Source organism: Camarhynchus parvulus, chromosome 3 (genome assembly GCF_901933205.1).
Source record: "Camarhynchus parvulus chromosome 3, STF_HiC, whole genome shotgun sequence".
In the NCBI taxonomy this organism is placed as follows: Eukaryota; Metazoa; Chordata; class Aves; order Passeriformes; family Thraupidae; genus Camarhynchus; species Camarhynchus parvulus.
The window spans coordinates 30,081,998-30,101,835 of NC_044573.1; the positions used below are offsets into that span (position 1 = coordinate 30,081,998).

Genomic DNA, 19,838 nt, shown 5'->3' on the forward strand with positions numbered 1-19,838 from the left:
GCCGGAGCCCGGCTCCCGGGAGCAGAACGCGCTGCCAAGAGGGGTTTCCACGGCGCTGGCTCATTGCTATGGACCCGGGACAGGCACGGGTGGGCTCGCCAGCTCGGGGGCGAGCAGGTCTGGGCTTCCCAGAAGCAGCGTTTTATCTCCCTAGCAAAGCAGACAGAGATAGAGATGCTAAAGCAGGGCCCCGCGTAGCCCGCGCTGCCGGTGATGATGCTCGGGGCTCTCAGCATCCTCTTCCTCCTCCTTCCTCTCTCCCGGGCCCTACGCGGGGGCACGGGAGCGGGGCATGCACAGCTTCCCCACTCCAGGTTTCACGTAGGAGCATCCCCACGGCCCGGGCCGGCAGCCACGCACCGGGCTGGGCCCGCACAGCACCCCCGCCCCGCCGCTCCCCCGCAGCATGCACAAGGCAGCCCCGCCAGCCTGCAACCTACCTGGGGGGCCCCAAAAACTTTGCTGGCACCAGCGAGCACCAGCACGGGAGGCACCCCGGAAACCTGCGCTATTCCCCATCCCTTGCCACCTCAGGTCCCAGCCGGGAGAAGCCGACCTTGCCGCGAGGTCCTGAGGATGAGAGTACCCCGGACTGACAATCGGTCTCCCGCCCGAAGCAAGTCCCTCTTCCTCCCATCCCTGCGGTCTCGTCCATAATTGGGCCGGGGCGAGGCGCGGGGAAGCTCGCGGAATTGGGCAGGAGGCAGGGCTCACCCCAGCACGCCCGCTTTAATTGGCTCTTTTTTTTTCTTTTTTCTTTTTAAGCGAAGGGTAATGAAATGGTGAAGAGGGTGGGGGGAAAACCTGGAAAGCCAACAGAGTAGAAAATCAGGCGCGGCTGGCAGAGCCGGCAGGCAGGAGGGAGGGAGGCGGCCTCGGGCCAGCGCCGCCGGCGGGCGCGGGAAGCCCGGGACGCCCCGTCGGGGGCGCCTGGGGAGCGGTGGCGTTCCCGGCAACTTCTGCGGGAGATATTGGCGCTTCAGGCAACAGCGGTGGGGTAGAGACCTCCCAGGCAGTTTCCAGCTGGCGTCTGGCAGGAGTAGCTCAACTTTGTCCATCTTCTTGTCCCTCACTGCCGGCTACCTTCCAGTTGCAGCCCGCTAGTTCCCACTAGGAGCTCCGGCAGCCGTCGAGGGAGAGGGACACGGGCCTCTGTACAGCTGCAAATCCTCTGCGAGGCGGGCGGAGCAGGCAAGCACGGAGGCAACACACCCACACGAGGCTGGCACACAACATCAGGGAAAGTTTTGAAGGGAGAAGGACCTGGCAGGCTGGGGAGGAGGCGAGGAGAGCCGGGCTGAGCTGCAGGCGCTGCGAGGGTGCGTGGTCTGTCTGCTCCTCGGTTGCTTCTCCCTTCAGGCTGGTTGGGGCGGTGCACTGCAGCTGGGGGAGCTCTTGGGAGCCGCTTTAAAAAAAAAAGAAATCCTTCCTGGATTTGATTAATTACAACAATCCCCTCCTCAGAAGATCTGGAAAAGAGGAGCGAGAATCACCTATCCCTTCCTCCGCCTTTCAGCAGCTGGCTCCTACCCCCCACCCTCACTTCCCCCCTTTTTCTCCACCTCCTTCTCCTTCTCCCCGTCCGCTCCGGGGGCTGCGGCCAGAGCCTCGTCAGGAGGAGGGAGGGTGAGGACTCAAGTTGGCCCCAGTTGGCAGCACTTCGGGCAGCGCGGGACTGGGGCAGCGCTCGGCAGCTCCCGCGGAACAAAGGAGCCCGGGCTGGCCCGGGTCCTGCTCCCGCCCTACCCGGTGCCGGCCCGGTGCCCCTGGGCTGGCCTTTCCCCGTACCCCGAGTGCGGGTGCGGCTGCTGCCTGTTCGCCTGGAGATCCTCGAGCAACCTGGAGAGGGGAAGCGGGAAGCGGTACTCCGCGTTTCTGCCCTCCTGCCTCCTTCTCTCGCTCTCTCCCTCCTTCGTTTATTTCTTCCTTTTTTTTTTTTTTTTTTTTGTTTTGTTTTGTTTTTGTTTCTTTCTCCTAAATTGTAAATTTTACCCCCAGGTGGCCCCTGTGTGGGGGGTGCCTTCCTCCGCCCGAGGGGCGCCGGTGCCCGGCGCGGAGCGGGGCGCATGGGGCGGCGTTTCAGGAGGCTTTCGGCTGCTCCTCGCTCCTCCGCCGGATGCTGCCTGAGCTGTTTTGGCTGTTTTTCTTCGCCGGCGATGAAGGCTCTGCCTTGAAGATGGACATGATCTGTTTTTTATTCCTGTCTCTGGTGCCGGTGTACAGCAGGGGACAAGGGGTGTACGGTAAGAGACGCTGTCGCTGTTTGCGAGGGAGGGGTGGGGGGCGAGGGCGCAGACGGCGGCGGTGGGATCAAAGTTAAAAAGCACCTGCAGGAGAAAGTAAATGATGCCGCCGAACCTCGTCTCAGCCTGAGCGGAGAGACTGACGCAGCAATAGGGCTTCCAGCGCCTGTAGCTACTTCATAATTTCTCGCCGTAACCTCTGGCGGCCTCCCATGTACGCGTCCGCCGAGATGGCACGGAGGCAGCGCCGGCGGGACCGCCGCGGGGGAGCGGCTGGAGCCCCGGCCCTGCCTCCCCGCTCCCACCGCCTCGCGTTGGGGACGCCGCGCTGCTGCCGGCGGGGGCGGCTCTGGGAGCACCCCCGAGTTGCCTTTTCTTTGGGGCAGGGGGAGGACGGAGGATCCCTTCTCGGCGATGCGCTTGCGGGTTTCCTTGCTCTCAGGACAGCGGGCACGGGAAGCAGGGAGAAGGGCGTGCGGGCTGCCCGCTCTCGTTCCCGGCGTGCCGGGGGCTGCCCGCTCCCGCCGCCGGCACGGCTCCGCCCGGCTCGGCTCGCCACGGCCCGGCTGCCCGGGGGGGCGAGGCGAGGCCGATTTTGCACCCTGTGGAACTTCGCGGCTGATTTTCTTCTTAAGGTGATGGAGATGGGTGGGTGGTGGTCTGTGGCAGAGATAATGCCGAGCTGCTTGATTTTTTCCCCCTTTTTTACTATTATTATTTTTGCATTTACGGAGCGTACTTCCTCTCCTTGTTTGCAGGCAGGGTGGCAAATGGCGAGCTCGGGTGGTCTCCTCAGGAGAGGTTTGGCTCCCGCAGCCCCTCAGTGCGAGGGCAGAGGTGGGGGATGACACCCCGTGCCGCCGAGCACAAGCCCCGGGCTGGGAGAACACCCGGGGTTTACTTTAGCCAGACGTGCAGCCCCCCTTTCCCTCTCCCAGCCCCCTCTGAATTCTTGCTTTACAAGATCTGCATTTCCAGTACACTGGGAAAAAATAAATAAAAGCAACCCACAAGACTTGTCTCTCATAACAAGCCGGCTTTATCTTGGCTTACAACTCAGTTGTGCGTTGCTGTTAAGTCCTTCTGGAAGGCATGCCACTGCCTCTAACAAGCCAAGCTCTCTGAGTTCTGAAGAGAGACCCCAGTGAGAGAGTCCAGCCCCCCCGCTCCCTCTTTTTTAACAGCACGCAGCCAGTCTCTTGTGTGAGCTCTGGCAAAGATCAGTTCAGTCTCACTGACTATGGGTAAGTCTTTGTAGGTCACTTTTTAATGATGTATTTCTTTAATGGAAACAATTCCTCCTTTCTCCTTGAGGACTGGGATGTTAATTTGAGTTTGGGTCTGTTTTGTAAAATAACCATTTTGAATAGAGGGTGTTTAGCTTCCTTCATTTTTTTTCTTTCTTCTTCTCAGTATATGTGTGTTTTTCTCCCAGTCTGTATATCCAGACAAAAATTGTATGACCCTTGAAACGCTGGAAAGATGAGGAGTTGAATGAGTTTGTGGTACAGAAACCTGGTCAGGGCATATAATTTTACCTTTTAAATGGGTGATCTGATTCTAGCTGAACTTTTATTATTTCACTTCAGTGTTTTTGCTGTCAGTTGCTGTAGAATGGACTCATTGCCTAGGATTGTAGCAAGAGGGACAGAGCTTAAAACCAGGTTTGCTTGAATGGGCTTTAGAGGGTTGCCTGTTGTATTTTTTCATACACTTCAGTGAACTTGCATTTGACAGAGTTGCTGCTATTAGATCTTCAGAATAACTTACTGATGTTTTTGTCTTTTTCTCTCAGAGAGAGATTGAAGAAGCTGTGTACAAAAGAAAGCACAGATGCACACATACACTAAGATGAAGGTATCCTTTTAAGCCAAAATGGTCCACTCTTTCAATCTATTCTCTTACTTAACTACACAAAGGGGAAATCTAGTGTCTTCCTTCCTCTTCCCACCCCTACCTCTTCAAACTACGGAACGACAGGAGCGTTAATGCGCAGTTGTCGCTGAGTGCAGCCCAGAGCAGTGTCTCATGGAATCAGCACGCTGAAACTTGGACGGTGACTAATAGTTTTCATATTGTCCTCACCAATTCTGCCTTCAGTCCACTACCCTGGGCTGATTTCATGCTCTCTGCAGCCAGCACTGTTTCTTTGGATGTGAGGTTGCTGTTGCTGATGGCTCAAGCAGAGCTGGATTAATATTGTTATATGTGCAAGGATAAATAAAAAGCAGGATTAGAAATTAGTCCCACTGCCCCTCCTCCACTTGGGTTTTTCCTCTGTATTGGTCTCTTGCCATAGCTTTAAGCTGTACTTCAGCATTCTGTGTTGTGAATGTCAATCTCATGTGGCACCTAATGTAAAAATTATGGGAACTTGTGTGTCACGGTTCAGATCTCTTTTCCTGCCTTTGCCTATTGGCAGTGGAGACTGGGGGAGGCATTTATATGGGTCTATAAATATATTTTACTTTAGCAAATCTCCTGAGATTAAATCAGATTAAACAAGATAAAGTATCCATGTGATGTACCCTTTAAATAATACACCCACATGGATGCACACAAAAGACCTCTGTCTGGGAGAGCAGAGTCGTTGGAGAGGTTTATTGAGATGAATGGTATAAATAAAATGTGGATAAGGGGGGTTCTGGGAAAGAAGCATTTGCAATTGAGGTGCAATTTAATTAGGAGTCAAGGTGCTTTTTTGCCTGCTACCTGAAGAGGCTTGTTATATAAATTGGCATTTGTTGTAATGACTGAAGTGTGTCTGAAACCCTCTTCTCATTAGCTGATCCCATTCTTTCAGCCTTGTTTGTTGCAGTGAGACAAGGCCAGCCTGATGGGGAAGGCAATTCAGCAGGCTGCCAAGAGGCAACTTTTATCAGCCTTTTGTGGTAGCCTATTTCCCAGACTGCCTGTGCTTTTCAGTCCTGGTGTGTTAATGCTGCTGGTCAAGATGAGAAGCCAACTGTAATAGATCTCTAGAAAATGTCAAAATTGAGGAGGAGGAAGGAGGAGGTAAGGAGACAGGGGACTTGCCCTTCAAGGCTTGTAGTTATCAACCCTTTAAGACTGTAAGTTAGACTGAGAGGGGAGGATTGGGGCGTGGTGGTGGCATTCAGAGGGAAAAGCATGCCTCTTTCCTCCCACTCTGCTTTCTAGGTTCCAGGACTTGGGTAGCTCTGGTTTGGTGTGCAGTGCTGCTGCTGTGCTTGCTCCATGTGCAGTGTGTAATTAACTTTTCTGGGTTGTCTTGCAATTAGCACAGTCCCACTGATCAGCAGCAGCCTTTCAGGCAGAATAAGAAAGTGGGATGTTTTGTCCCCTGCCTCTCCTAATTCAACCGCAGAAAAGACATTGCAGGAATGAGCATCACTGTGTGTAGTGAGGGGCTACATACAGCAAGGTGATGGAAAGGGAATGAAAGGAAATGTTTAGGTTGGGCAGCAAGGAAAGCTGCCTGGCACCATGATCACAGGGACTGGATGGGCTGCGCTTGAAACTGGTGGGGTGAAGCACTTGGAGTGTCAGGTAGTCCTGCCCTGCCTTTGGAGGTGGGAAATAAATGAGCTGTTAAGGCCCTTTGTTTTAAGAGACACCATCACATTGAATCATCCCTGAGATGCTACTTCAGACAGCAAAAAAAAACCCCAAACTAGTGGAAGACTGTTTTCTTGTGCCTATGATGGAGGAGTGTCATAGTAAAACATATCTGGTGTTTAGGCTATAAACATCCACACTTTTTCATTTCATGTACACATGACATGATTTGTTTCCTGCTCCTTTTACCTGTTGTTTTGTTTGTGTTTTTTTTTTTTTAGGCAAAAACACTTTTCCTAGAGTTTTTTTAATGTAGACTGCCTCACACCCTTTTGCAACCTATATGCATCCATATCTTCTGCTGACAGGGGCACAGGCACTCTAATGTCACCTGGAGCCTGCTGATCTGAATCCATCCCTCTCAGGTTCCTATGCCTAGAGCTATTTTGCCAGCAGTAACAGGGGGCCAAGACATGGAGCTCTTCAAGTACCTTGCTGTCATTTCAGTGCACCCTTTGTCCTCAGAAATGGCTGAAGAGATTGCTGGCTAAAGGGATGATGGAGCTGGCTCCTGTGAGCCATTTCTTGGCTGATTGTGTTGGGAAAATGCAATGCTTGAGCACAGTGGCCCTCCAAACTAAATATATGTGTGTGTGTGTGTGGGTGTGTGTATGTGTGTGTGTGTACACATATATACATGGATGTACACACATCCTTTGTGCTCAGTCATTTCCCTTTGCTGTCCAGCTCTTAAGTCTGTGTTGGCCTAGGCTGTATAGTCTTTTGAGGAATGAGTTTTCTAACTGCAGTGCCATAGGACTAGTTTCACCAATGGATTGGGTTGGTCCAAGATCTGCATAGTTCTTGATCAGCTCTTATAGGTCAAGGCATTAAATCTGTCCAGCCTCAGAATACCTTGCTGTTCTTCGGTTGTAATGTGTCAGATTCACTCTTCTGTGACACTAAAGCCTCTGGTTTTAGGTCAGGTCAGTAGCTTCACACACCAGATAAGCCCTCAATTGACTTTAATATGCAGTACTAGAAAACTGACATTATCCTCTTGACAGGTTGTTTGCAACTTGCTGGATGAAGTCAAAATATTTCACTATAGGTGTCATCAGAAACCACCATCCTATGCTAATTTTTGTGGGAACATGAAGACAGATGTTGAATAATTTGACATGAGCAGCACAGCTTTTAAAATTATCACCGTGTCAGGTTCACACTGGAGTTTCTGATATATATATATGATTTCAGATGAGTTTGAAAGGGGGGAGGAGGTAGGTGTAGTAAGTGACTCCCAGTAAGTGGAAGATGCAGCAGAAGATGGCCCTGGAGGTTCAAGACAGTAATTCAGCAGTGGCAGTAAGGGGTGCTGTGCTGCTGAGGCTGCTGTTCTTATTTTGAAGTAAAGATAAAAATGATTTCCATGCTGGTAACTCAGGGATCTTGTGACACTTCCCATCAACCAGAAGCCCTACAGTTTTGCCTGTGTTTTGATGAGTTACTGCTATTCTGCTTGCTTGAATAGTGTGGTTTCATGCTTCCAGTCCCTCCCTCCATACACACTGTGCTCCCTTGGTTCATTAAGCATAGTCTATTAGCATTAAGCTAAGAACCATGCCTGCATGGCTATGGCTTGTTATCAGGAGGGCAGAGGGGGGTGGGGGAGAATTGCCTTCTGCTCAGTGCCAGTGTGCTGATAAAAGCAATAGAGAGAGATGCATTTTCTGCTAGTGAAAGACAGCTTGGGGTGGAAGGTGTTTCTTACTCTGTTCATGGAAATGTCCCAAACCCTACCTGCAAAAGGCTTCTTTAGGTGGCATAAGGTAAGCCCACGGGCAACTGGTTTGTTTGTGAGCTCCACAGAGACAGTTCATAGGTAAAATTCTCATCAGGTGAGATGTTGGTGGTTTTTGTGCAGAGTGGTTGCTGTGTTGTGTTGTCAGAAGGGGCTGTGCTTTGCTGTGGGGAAGATGAGCCCTCTAGAAAAGACACAGTGGATAATGCTGGTTTGTTCTTGCAAAGGCAGTGGGTGCCCACCTCTGGTGATACAGTATGTGTTTCTTTAGGCCATCCCTGGTAGCCCAGGTATGCTGGGCTACCATATCTTAGGTATGCTGAAACTTTTAAGAAAACATTGAGACCATTTCTGCTCTCAAGCAGTCAAGGTGAACACACCACGTGCCTGTGTCCCAGACACTTTCTGCTGATCATTATCCTCTGGTGTGGGACGGGTTTGAATTCAAAAGGGTAAAATGTGCCAGTGTCCCCTCAGTCCCCTCAGCTTGTGGAGGAAAGGGGAGAGACATGGCATTGACACCACACAGCAGAATGCTGATCTGGGATCTGGAAAGGCCTTCAGGCTCTACCAGAGAGAGTGATATGCTGAGAAGTGGAAAAGGAGAATTTGTGTATTTTATGTCTCTGTGCCCATGTTACACTGGTGAGATCTCTACTCTGGTAGGATCCAAAGTACTTCAATTTGAAAAGAAAAAGAGCTTTCATCTGTCCTTCATTTGGGGAAGGTGATTGAAGAAACAACAAAAGTTTGTTTCTTATAGCTAAGCACTTGCCTGCTGTTTAAAAGAAGAAATTAAATGTGTGACAATCCATGGAGCTGAGACTCAAAAGTGCTGCATTAAAGAGCTAGGAAAGAGCTCGAGAAGTGGAGGAGGAAAAGGAGATCCTGGGCTATAGCTGATCTGGTCTCAACGAAATTTAAGCGTGAGAAGGGCTGTTACCACCAGGTTAGCTGGGGCAGCCCATGATGGGCACTTTGTGCCCAGTGTCAGGCGTGTCTTGGAACGAAGGTTTAGACTCCCGCTTATTTTCTGTGACTTCTGCCCACGCAGAAAGCGCCGCCGCAGGCGGTTCCTGCTTCCCCTCCCACCCGAGGAAGAGGCTGCCCGTCCTTCCCCGTGCTGCCGGCGGCTCCCCTCCAGCTGTGGCTGCGGAGCACATCTGGCGGCGGGACGCGCCTCCGCCGCTGCCCGGCAGAGGGAGGCGGTGCGCGGCCCCGCCAGGGGTGCCCGCCCAGCGCCCCTTTCCCGGGAGAGCGGCCGGGATTTCCTCGGGACACGCTCCCGCCTGGGCCGGGCCGGGCGTGGCACCGGTGCCGGGGGGCGCCCGCAGGCGGCTCTGCTTCCCGGGGACGGGACCCTCGGACGGGACCCCGCTGTCCTTCTGTCCTTCTTCCCGGAGGTTGTGGGGAGCGAGTGCCTGGGATGGAACTGCCGCGTCCCGGTTTTGGCGCTGGCTGCCTGCGTGTGGCTTTGCGTCTGTCCCGGGTTTGTTTTACGATCTGGAGCCCTGTCAAACTGTACCCAAGCACTCTATAACCACCCGACCTTCCCCGGGTATTTTTTTACCATTTCCTCTTTTTTGTTCATTTTCCTCTCTCTCCTTCCACTTTCTCCTGGATTATTCATGTGCTATTCTTCCACTCCTTCTTGTCCATTTCCAAACAAAGATTTTTCAAAAAAGTGAGTGCAGGCCTCTTAAATCCTTCATTAGGTTTTCCCTCGTTTTTTTCTTTTCTTTCTTTTCTTTCTTTTCTTTTTTTTCCCCTTAACATATCTGTGCAGTTGTGGTTTGGGGACTTATGTTTTGGGGTTTTTTTGTTTAGGCTTTTGTTTGGTTGGTTTTTGTTCTCAAAAAGGTAGGATTAAAGCAATCTGAATGGATATGAGGGAAGAGGGATACTCATGCATGGCCTTGCTCTGGGAGAGGAAGAAAAGACAGCAAGGTGATGTCTGACTGTTAGGCTTTATAAACCTCTGCTGAGGTCATTAGTGCTGTGATATATCTGTAGCCTTGGTTCTGTGGTGCAGCAGAGCTGAGTGGCCCACAGCAGAGGTATGGAATTGATGCTGGTTCTTTGGCCCTTGGAAAACAGGGCTTATAGGGGCCCTAGCCTAGAGCAATGGTGCCTTCTGAGCATTGTGGCTACCTGCAGGGAGTTCTTTGCACCACTGTGTTTGCCACGCTCTATCCAAGGTCAGCTTCTGACTAAAGTTTTTGTTTTAATGCCCAAATACTATGGCCAGTGGCTGGCAAAATAGACGCCTAAAGTTAACCAGGGAAGTAAAGAGGCAGCTGAATGGAAATAATTAGTTCTTTAAATTTTCCATTTGTTCTTCTAGACTAGGCAATGTGGTTACTCCAATGTGTGCTTGTGAGTGTATTCCCGAAGTGAAGAGAGAGCTTTATGGTTCTAGTAATGCTTGAACTCCTCTGAGAAGGATGCTCCTTCTGCAAAGCACTCAGTGTTCTCAGTATTGTGCTGGCAAGGAACAGCCGTGTAGACACAGTTCTGTATTTCAGTGGTTGTGAGTAGAGCAGGGCAGCCCACTGGGGACAGCTGTTGTGCTGGAGTGGCCTGGTGATGTGAAGTCACCAGCGCTGCTCTGTGAGCAGGTCACGGCTCTGTGCTGGGCTACAGACCTCCAGGGAGAGGGTGCATCGAGGCGGCAAGCAGGGACCTCGAGCAGCTTTTATTGCTCTAGCCAGCCTCCTGCTTCCTTGTGGCTCCTTTTTCACTCCTACTGCAAATCAGCCATGGCTGTTACCCTTTGCTTTAGCTTGCATAAGGGAGGCACCACCAGTGTACCTAAAAATCCTCCTGGCTGTGATCTGCTGGCTTGTGGTTTGTCTCCACTGTGAGCTGTAGCATAGGACAAATGGCATCCAGATACTTTTGCTGGGTTCCTGTAAATGGAAATGGCAGGGTGAGGATAGCAATTGACAAAGAACGGCAGTTTCTGAAGACAAATAAGCAAATGTTGCCTAAAGAAGAACTGACAAAACATTGAAAGCTGAAGTCAAGCTGTGAGAAAAGCTTTAGGATGTCTGCAGGTGGACATTTAATACAAGAGTAACTGCTTGCTGTTGCTGCTCCTGTTTCAGAAGGAAATGGTCCTTCACTAATTAGCGTAAATTGTTTTAAAATAAATGTGGATGGGAATCTTGTGCATCTCTTGTGTGCCTTTGTGATGATATAAAAAGGAAAAACAAAGATGTGATTCAGACAGATGTTTGAGAAATGTGTCAAAATGGGTTTTGCTTACAAATACTGTTTCACCTTCTGGTGCTTGTTGCATGCCTTGCATAGCAGAAAAAGGCATCTGTAGATTTAGAGTGAAGAATGAGTGTCTTTTCCTAAGTTTAATAAATGGATTATTCTGACTTGGAGCATTCCTCAAAATAGCAGAGCAGTGAGAACTTGAGGCTCGTAAAAGTAACCTGAGCAGGAAGAGCCAGCTGGTGATGGGAGACTGAATTCCCCTGCCAGTCATGTGACTACAGCTGGGGTGTTAAGAATATTTAACTGGTAGGGGCATCTGCAGTTGATAGACCCTGAAAATCCCTCTCACAGTGTACATGTAGGATTTCTTGTGGGCTTATGTGTCTCCCATCCCTTTAATATCTATGAGCTTCCACCTTTACAATGCTTCTGTTGCCTGGTTATTCCACTCTGTGTGTGGGGAAATGAGATGGAGATAAAGTGATTTACCAATGGCAGAATGGAGAATCGAACATCAACAAAGTTTTAACCATCCTTTTCTCTCTGGTAAAGTGCAGTTGGTATTAAGTGCAATCCCTGTGGCTGATAGATCCTAGGTAAATACATCCTAAAAAAGAGGCCATAAGCCATTGAAAATAGGCTCTGGTCCAGTTATCGCTGAATCAAGCTTATTTAGTAAGAAAACAAAACCATGTTTTGTCGTTAACTATTAATTTAGTCCATCTTTGGCATGGGTTAGAATTTATTTTAGGACGCCCTTTGGAGGTCTCCTAGAAGTTGAGCACCAGAGAGACAGAAATGTTTCAGTTGTGGGTACACACATGGCTTTGCTGTGCTTGGATCTGCAGAAGGATCAATTTTGGAAACTGTTGGCTCACTGCACCAATTTAAATTGTTTTGCACTTGATCAGAGAAGCAGTATTTCTTGCAATGGAAAACTTCTGTCATGAATGGAGGAGGTTAAATGACTATTGGTGGTACCTGGTGGAAAGACAGAAAGGTTGTGTTTGCCATAACGGAGCAAAGATTTGGGATGGGAAGAAAAGCAGGTACATGCTTAGGGACAGTGCCTAGGACAAAGGAGAAGTTGTGATATCAAGTGCTATGACTCTAAAATATGGCTGCGTGCCAGAGCAGAGCACAGCTTTTGAAGAAGCAAAAAGGATATATGAATATTCCAACACATTTTGTCATTTTAGGTATGTGCTAAACTATATTCTTAGTTTTCTTATGAGTATGAAGACAGAGAAATTTCTAGTGTTTGCTTCCCAAATGCTAATGAAGACCAAAAGGACTTGGTGTCAGTGGTATTTGTTTGACAATTTGACTTACAGTGCGCACACACTAACGCCTACGGAGAAGTAGGACTGTGACTTGTGGGTGCACTCTTGAGCTAGCTTTAAATTCACAGTTTTGGTTCCTGATGGCAGTGCAGCAGTTACAGCGTGGAGCTCAGCCTGGCCTGTGCTCCAGCCCCTCCTGCCGCATCCTGAGTGAGCCCTGTGGTGTGTGCTGAGCCCCTGTGCCTGGGGTCACCCGGCAGCGATGTGCTGTGCTTGACCCTTGATAAATAAACTCTGGGGCTCCTGCACCAGCTTCATGCTTCCTTTGGGTTACAGTGAGAACAAGAAGAGTCAATTCAACTCCTGCTTGTGCCACTGCATGAGAATCCTGTAAATCCAGCTAGCTGGCTTGTTGTGGGGTGCAGTTGGACGTTTGATGGCTGCAGCAGCTTAGCTGCTGCGATCCCACAGCTGCAAACTCCAGCAAGACAAATGCCAGGGTTCTTCTTGATCTGGGGTGTCTTTCAAGCAAGCACAGATGTAGGAGTGTAAACTGGCTTAATGCAGTTTACTGCATTAAGTGGTGAAAGAGAACCTCTGAACAGCAGGTCTGGAATTAATCTTTAATTTTGAAAAGCTATTTCTGAATAACTCCTTGCATAGACAAGCCCTGCATTTAGCTGTGATTAAGTTTCTAAATTGTTTTTTCAAAATAGGATAGTCAAGCTCCTGTACTGTGTCGCTGCATATGAAGATGTTACCCATAGAAACTAAGCCCCAGCTTTGGTTAAAATAGCTCAATAATAGTTTGTGTTCTGGCTGGTCAAACGATAAGCAGCTCAGCACTTTCATCCTTATTTCAGCAGAAAAATGCAATTGACAGTAGAGAATGACTGTTTACTATGATGTGCATGATTAATACCATAAATCTTTCATGTCGGGATGTTGGGTGAGAGGCATGAATATCACCACAACAAATTGAAAGAAGCAATTTGTTATGTATTTGTGGTTGGTAATCAGGCTTGGAACTCCATGTAGAAGAAGAAATTAGCCAGAGTGGATGTTAGTTACTGAAACCAGAAACCACTCTGGCATTTGCTAAGCCTTGGCAAAGATGCCATGCTGATTTTTGCAGATCACAATGAGCATATGTACCTACTTGTGGCTGATGGTTATTCCAAGTGGCCAGCAGTAGTGTGTGTGCTACTTGACAAACAGTTCTGCTTCTTGGATTATCATGGAGACATTTCGAAGTATGTTTGCAGCATATGGCTTGCTGAAGGAGATGGTTTTAGATAGGAGACGTTGGGTAAAAGACAGTAGATCAGCTGCTTATCACTCAGCTTCAGTTGGGTCAGCCGGGCATTTTGTGCAGACACTTAAAAGAGCAGCAGAGAAAAATGAGGAACCAGCCCCGTGTCACAGCATTGCAAACTTTGTTTCCTTGCACAGAACAGTGTGCTGTAAAGCTCCAGCAGAACTAAGAGACAGAGGTTAATTCAAGAATTACATTTGATTGTCTCAAAGCAAGTCTAGAGGAAGCAGAGAGTGAGGATGTTGGGGGAAGGAAACCATGCTTATGAGATTTTTGCTTGCTCTAAATCAAAACTTTGCAGAAGGAGAAAACAGGGTAAAATACCAAAAAGTACAAAATCTGTGATATGCTTGGTGAGATGGACAGGGAAATGAGAAGGAAATGTTTCTAGCTATTGCTGGATGTAAAAAAAAAAAAAAAAGGAAAGAAAGAAAGAGGAAAAAAATAAATGGATGCTGTTGATGGTGTGTAAGTTTGAGGAATGAGAATATTTCTTTCTTTCATTGATCTCACGATAATATCCATGGTATTGTTGCTGTTGAAAATGAAGGATTGGAAGAGCAAGTGAGAACTGCCATCCCCATCAGGCAGAAGCCTTCCCTGAACAGGATTGCACATCTGCCAGAAAGCAACAGCTGTAAGTTCAGGGTCATGTAAAAGGGGTTTTATCTTAGCACATCCATTGCAAGAAAAAGGGGGATAAATGTAGCATTTGTGTATGTACTTCTAGACACTTTTTTTTTAGGGTCCCAGATGCTCTGGGAGCATTGCTGCTGTCTGTGGGTAAGCACACACAGGTGACACCAAGGCTGGAACCCAAATCCCAGGGTCCTGTCAAATGGGTGATAATTTGTAATTAAGGGGATCAGTTGCTGAACTAACTGATTTTTCCTGTAATGTTTTTCTCCCTCTTTGTCTGATCCAGTGAGTCATTGTAGTTAGTTTTGGAGGCATGTTTGGCTGATTGGATTTTTGGTTGATATCTTAGCTCTCATATGTGCTTTGTCACACCTGCTCACCTTGATGACACAGATGACTTTTTATTTGTTAGCCCAGAAGTGATGCTGCTGTGGGGGTGTGAGCAGGCAGCCCTTGTGCCTGTGATCTGCCAGCAAAAGCTGCTGGCCAAACTATAACTCAAGCCTCTGCTATTGCCTGACCAGGAGAAATACTTGAGTTTCCTGCATCTTGAAATGCAGGGAAACTCAGGGAAAAAAAGAAGTTAGAGAAAAGAAGCAGGGTGGAGGAAATCTTAGAGGATTCACTTTCCTGGATGTAATTTTTGGCTCTGCTGTGCTACTCCTGTAGATAACATTTTAATTCTAAGACAAGGGAGTTAAATCCAACTGAGCTGTTTCTCTCATAAAAATGCTGGCCTAAAATGCTGCACATAATGACTTGGATCCTGTTGCTGTCAGTCTTTCTTTATGACATTTTTATTTTAAAGACTTCAGTGTAAGCCAAGTAGAAGAAAACCCCAAAACATAACAAGCAGAAACAAATAAACTCACTTTAAATCACAAAAAAGTTAAAATCTGTTTGTTTCTTCTCCCCTTCTGCTTGTGTGAATGGAAGGTGGTGTGCCATTTGTCTGCCTCAGACAGAGGTTTTGGAGATGAAGTTGGTGATTTCAGTGGGGTGATTTCATCAGGGTATGCAGGGAGGGGGCATAGACAGGGCAGCCACTGTGTCTGTGTGGTGTTCTGCCTTAGTAGTTTACAATTTTCATAGACATCTGATTTTTTTCCCCCCACCCCATCATCATTAAATTTTCACTCAAGACATTTTTAAACTTCAGTTTAGTTTCCGCTTGGCTGCATTGGTGAGGATCTTTTCATCACTGCCTGGTTGCTGTGGTCACTGCTCTGCTGTCACTCAGGCACTCCCTGAGCTGCTGCTGGAGAACCTGACCACAGGTCTGTCATCAGAGCTCAGCACACCCTGCAGTGTGATCCCCCTTCAGAAAGTGTGCTGGCTTTGTCTAACCAGAGTGCAGTGCCTCGAGGCTTGGCTTGCCAGGAACGTGCTGCCAGAGAGGCCAAGCGCTGTAATCACCAGTTTTTGGATCTGCTTTCTGAGATGGTCATTTCTGCAGGGGGATTTCTTGTTTCTCATGGCTTGAAAAGTGTCTGGGCACTTGGATTTCAAACACCCCTACTCTGGAGGACTTGGATTGTGCTTGTGATTATTCCAGAATGGGATATATCTTATACTTGAACTACAGAGCTTGACTCTGTGTAAGTCATGCCCCCACTACCACTGGCCAGTCTGGAATAATGAGAAAAGCCATCTTTCCTACCCCAAGAGTTTTTTGGCTCTTTTATCTGATATGTGATGCCACTCAAATATCCTTTTCTAGTGACTGCAAACCTGTCTCTCCTTGATGTTTTGAAGTGAATTGGAAGTAGCTGGCAAGAGTTATTTGGATTTCTTTTTTATTTTCTCCATCCTTTGCTTTCCCACAGGATTTTTATGCCAGAATAAGCGGAAATTTTCCTTTCTATTGCTTAATTGCACTACAGTTGTTGAAGTTTTTTCTCCTTGCCTTTGTCACCTGTGTTTGTTCCCTAACTTTTCTGGTGTCCTTGAAGAGTGCAGCTAGAAGGAAGGGACATAAATAGAGCTGGTGTTCAGGATCTCACTTTGTTTTGGAGATAAGGGCCTGCTGGGGGGAATCTTTGTCCCATTGTCAGCGCTGTCTTCCCATCTGCCTTCTCTCTTTCCTCAGTTCCTGTTGCTTCACCTTCAGAATTCTTCCTGAATTCACTGTGCTTAAAATAATACTTGTTTGAACAATAAAAACTGTATTAAAGGGGTACAGTATTTTAAATACACACATTGGCTCTGTGAGAGAGGGGTTTGCAAAGGAGGGGACTGTATGCTTGGACTGTATGCTTTTGCACATAAAATGAGTATGTCAACAAAATCCTGTAAGAGGTCTGCAGCAGAAGAAAACCCTTTTCCCCTGCTTCCTGCATGCTAATTCCAGTTACAATGGAAATTCCTACAGCAGAAGCGGCAGCAAAGAAAACCCAAGTGATGCCTTTATACTGAGTTGCAACACTGAAGACAAACAGCAGCTGGAAGCTTGGTTTGATCTTTTTGTATGAATAAGATTAAATAGCAGGCATGGTGCTCATGAGGGGTATTTTCCTGACCCTCTTCCACAAAGCCTTTGAACACTTGTGGAGAAGCACAGAGTGTCTTCAGCACGTGCTAAAGGAATGGTGACTGGAAAGCTCAGCACAGCAGAGGAACAGCTGAGAAAGACCTAGGAATAATGTGTTTAGATTGCCCTGCTGACCAGAGTGGATGGACTTCTCTGCTGTGTCCATGTCTCTCCTTTCCTTTCTGTTAATGTTTTTATATTTATTTGAACACTTTTGACATTAAATGTCTCATCTCACTGGGGTGAGAACCTGGCCTGATGTTTGTGAGGGAGCTGGGGGTTGGGCTTAAGGGCTCCTGGGTCCCTTGGGGACTGTGGGTGAGATCAGATGTGATCTGAGGCACGGCTGAAGTCTTCCAGGGCTGCTTCTGTAGCCACAGCAGCAATCTCTACTGTAGTGTTTGCTGGTGTGAGCTTTTGTCACTGCTTCCATTTTAGAGCAAGAGTGAGAGAGCAAGCTTACTGTCAGCTGCTTTGGTTTGTTTTCTTTTTTTTTTCTGTCAAATAGCTTTTCAGATTCCCAGTGCTCCCTTATTCTGCCTTCCTTCTTAGAGACTTCTTTCCAGCTTCACCTTCTTCCTTGTCCAACTAAATGTGTTGATTTACATGCACAAATTCATGTAAAGTTCATGATATTCCTAACACAGGCATTATTGCTGCTGTTGCCTTTATTCTATTTTTAAAAATGGGGTTTTTTTGCCTCTTTTTTGGGCAGATAAATTCCCAGATCACTTGTCCATCATCTCATCCCCCTCCAAGAAGTGTGGGCTGTAGGTCTGTGAGTGCTCCTGGAGCTGGTGTGTCTCCCGTAGCACTGCCCTGCCTGGAGGGGCTCACCTTGGCCAGGTTACCTCTCAGCCCAGTGCTGATGCTGGAACAAAGCCAAAACTCAACTTCCACATGTTCCAGGACAGCTAATGTTTGTTGCAGCTGGATCAGTGTGCAGTTGTTTCTTGGGTAACCAGTGAGCAATCCATCCAGATCTGCAGTTCTTCTGCAGCAGCTGGGGCTGCTTGGGTTGAGTAGCGATAACCGCAGTCCTTTTCACTGGAGAAAAGAATTGCATGAGGCTCTCACCTACTTAAATCACAGAATGACTTTCCTTTTTTATCATCCAGGAGTCTCAGGAATGTGACTTTTCCCCTTTCCTAGCTGGTCTGTTCTTCCTCCCCAGTGTTTGGAGGCTCTCCCTGGGATCGTGCAGCCCCTCCGATGGCAGCAGCCAGGTGCCTTGGATGAGCAGTGCAGCTGTAGGCACTGCAGCAAAGGCATCACTCATCCATTTGGGAATAACTGCTTTTGTCTCTGATAATCTGCTAGATTTCTCTAGAATCCCTGCCTGGGGAAAGCTGTGACATTTTGTGTTGTGTTGGGAGCTCTGTGGCCACCTTCCCAGAAGCTCTTTCTGCGTTTTATGGTCCTCAAGGAGGGATATGGCAGAGTAACTTCCTACTGGGGAAAATCAACACTGTAAACAGAGCAGAGAGGGAAATATATGTTTGTTTTTAAAGGAAAAAAAGTTTTGTTTCTTTGTGAATCAGCTTGCAGCTAGTTAATGGTAATTTTCCATTCCTCTTCAGTTTTTCTGGGAGATAACAAGGTCCAGAAATTTAAATCTCCACCAAAGTAATGATAATTGAGGCCTCAGTCTGAGTCTCAGTGAAAGGACTAACAAAAATTCCTGCTGCCTGGATTGGAGCCTGGTTTAGAGGCCCTAAATAATAAAAACCCTTGTTAATTTCTGATAGCATCTGCAATAATGGAACAAATCTTAAAAATCAACCAAACCAAACCAAGTAAGTCAGAAGAAAAATATATGCTAACAAGTCTGATGTCCATGATAGTCCTCTTCTGTGGTTTTGCTGTTTACCTTTTTTGATTCATCAGCAGGTTTACACCTGTTTTGTGTGTGGTTACTTCATTGAGTGATTGAGGTTGGAAGGGACCTCTGAAAGTCACCAGCCCTCTGCTCAAAGCTGAGCTATTTTGATGTTAGAAGTTAAGGCAGGATGTTAAATACCTCATCCAGATAACTTGATCTTCCCTGAGGATGGAGGGTCCACACGCTTTCTGGGCCCCCCTACTGGTGTTTGACCAGCTGTGTGGTGATGTAGATTCTGTCTTTAGAAATGCAGATTTCCTGTGTTGTGTCTGGGGGGTTTTGCCCTTCTTTTACCATGCACCACTGAGGAAAGCCTGACTCTGTGTCCATCTTGCCTCCACACACCCCTTCCCAGTTAAGCAATATCAATAAGTTCTCTCTTGTCTTTTTTTAAGGCTTAAGGAAAAAAACCCAAACCTGCCAACCACAGAAACCCACCCACATTTTTCTCAGGTTTTCTTCATATACTACATGCTCCACCTGCCTGGCCATTTTGGTGGTCCTTCATTGGACTTGATCTGGTATCACAGACTGTAAGTGCTGCTTTCTGAAAAAATGTCTTTTCTATTTTCTTTCGTTGAGGTTGTCTTTGCTACTTGGTATTTATGGCTTATCCTCCTCTTTAGAGTTCCTTGATTAACATGCTGTAATTAGCAAACTCCTGCTGTAGTTGGCTGTAGACAAAGAGGGAAACTGAAGATGTGCTGGTAGACATTTGTATATATTCCATTATGTGCAGCATAATGTGTGGTGACAGTTATACTTAGTAGTCTTCCATGAGCATAACATACAGATTAAACAAACATGGGGTTAGAGACAGCAGGGAGGGGTCTTAAACCCCTTGACCACATATCACAGGGAGTAAAATAGCTGTGTGTGTATGTATAAATGCACTTGCATGTGTATTTGCATGTATATATATTATATATATATATATACTTATTGGACACGTGAGTGATTTTGCAGTTTTGCCCTTGGGATACCCAGTCTGTTTCCTTGAACAGAAAGCAGGGAATGTCCAGGAGGTGCTCTGTGCTGTGTGCCAATTCAAAAGGAGAGGGTCCAGTCCCAGTGGATAGCAGTAGGTGGCTGGGTAGGAAGAAAGACATGCAGTTTCTCAGGGAAGCCTTATAAAGAGGATGGTGTGAGGTTCTGCTCAAACTGTTTAGTTGGAAGCCCCTTGTGGTGTGTTAATGTAACAGGGGGACCTCAGCTCACGTTGAATGCTCCAGGGTTTCTTTACACTTGGAGTTCTCTATGGGTGCCCAGCTGGTGGCTTTGCTTCACAGCGTGATGTGCAGGGGCAGGAAGCTGAAGATTGAGTCGTGCTTTCTCTCTTCATTTGACACAGTTGTAGGTGGCATGAAGAGTGGGATGCTGGGG

At 47.6% G+C, this 19,838-nt stretch overlaps 1 protein-coding gene across 4 annotated transcripts in view; it reads left to right on the forward strand.

Moving 5' to 3' along the window:
* The first annotated feature begins 1,292 nt into the window (after nucleotides 1-1,292).
* Nucleotides 1,293-19,838, forward strand: part of MDGA1 (MAM domain containing glycosylphosphatidylinositol anchor 1) — a 141,918-nt gene continuing 123,372 nt past the window's right edge. For 3 of the 4 annotated variants that reach the window (XM_030945713.1, XM_030945715.1, XM_030945711.1), the window contains exon 1: nucleotides 1,293-2,243. In XM_030945713.1, coding sequence (XP_030801573.1) covers nucleotides 2,117-2,243 — 127 coding nt within the window. In that variant the 5' untranslated portion in view covers nucleotides 1,293-2,116. The remainder of the gene's footprint in view (nucleotides 2,244-19,838) is intronic. The other variant, XM_030945712.1, reaches the window with a different exon arrangement.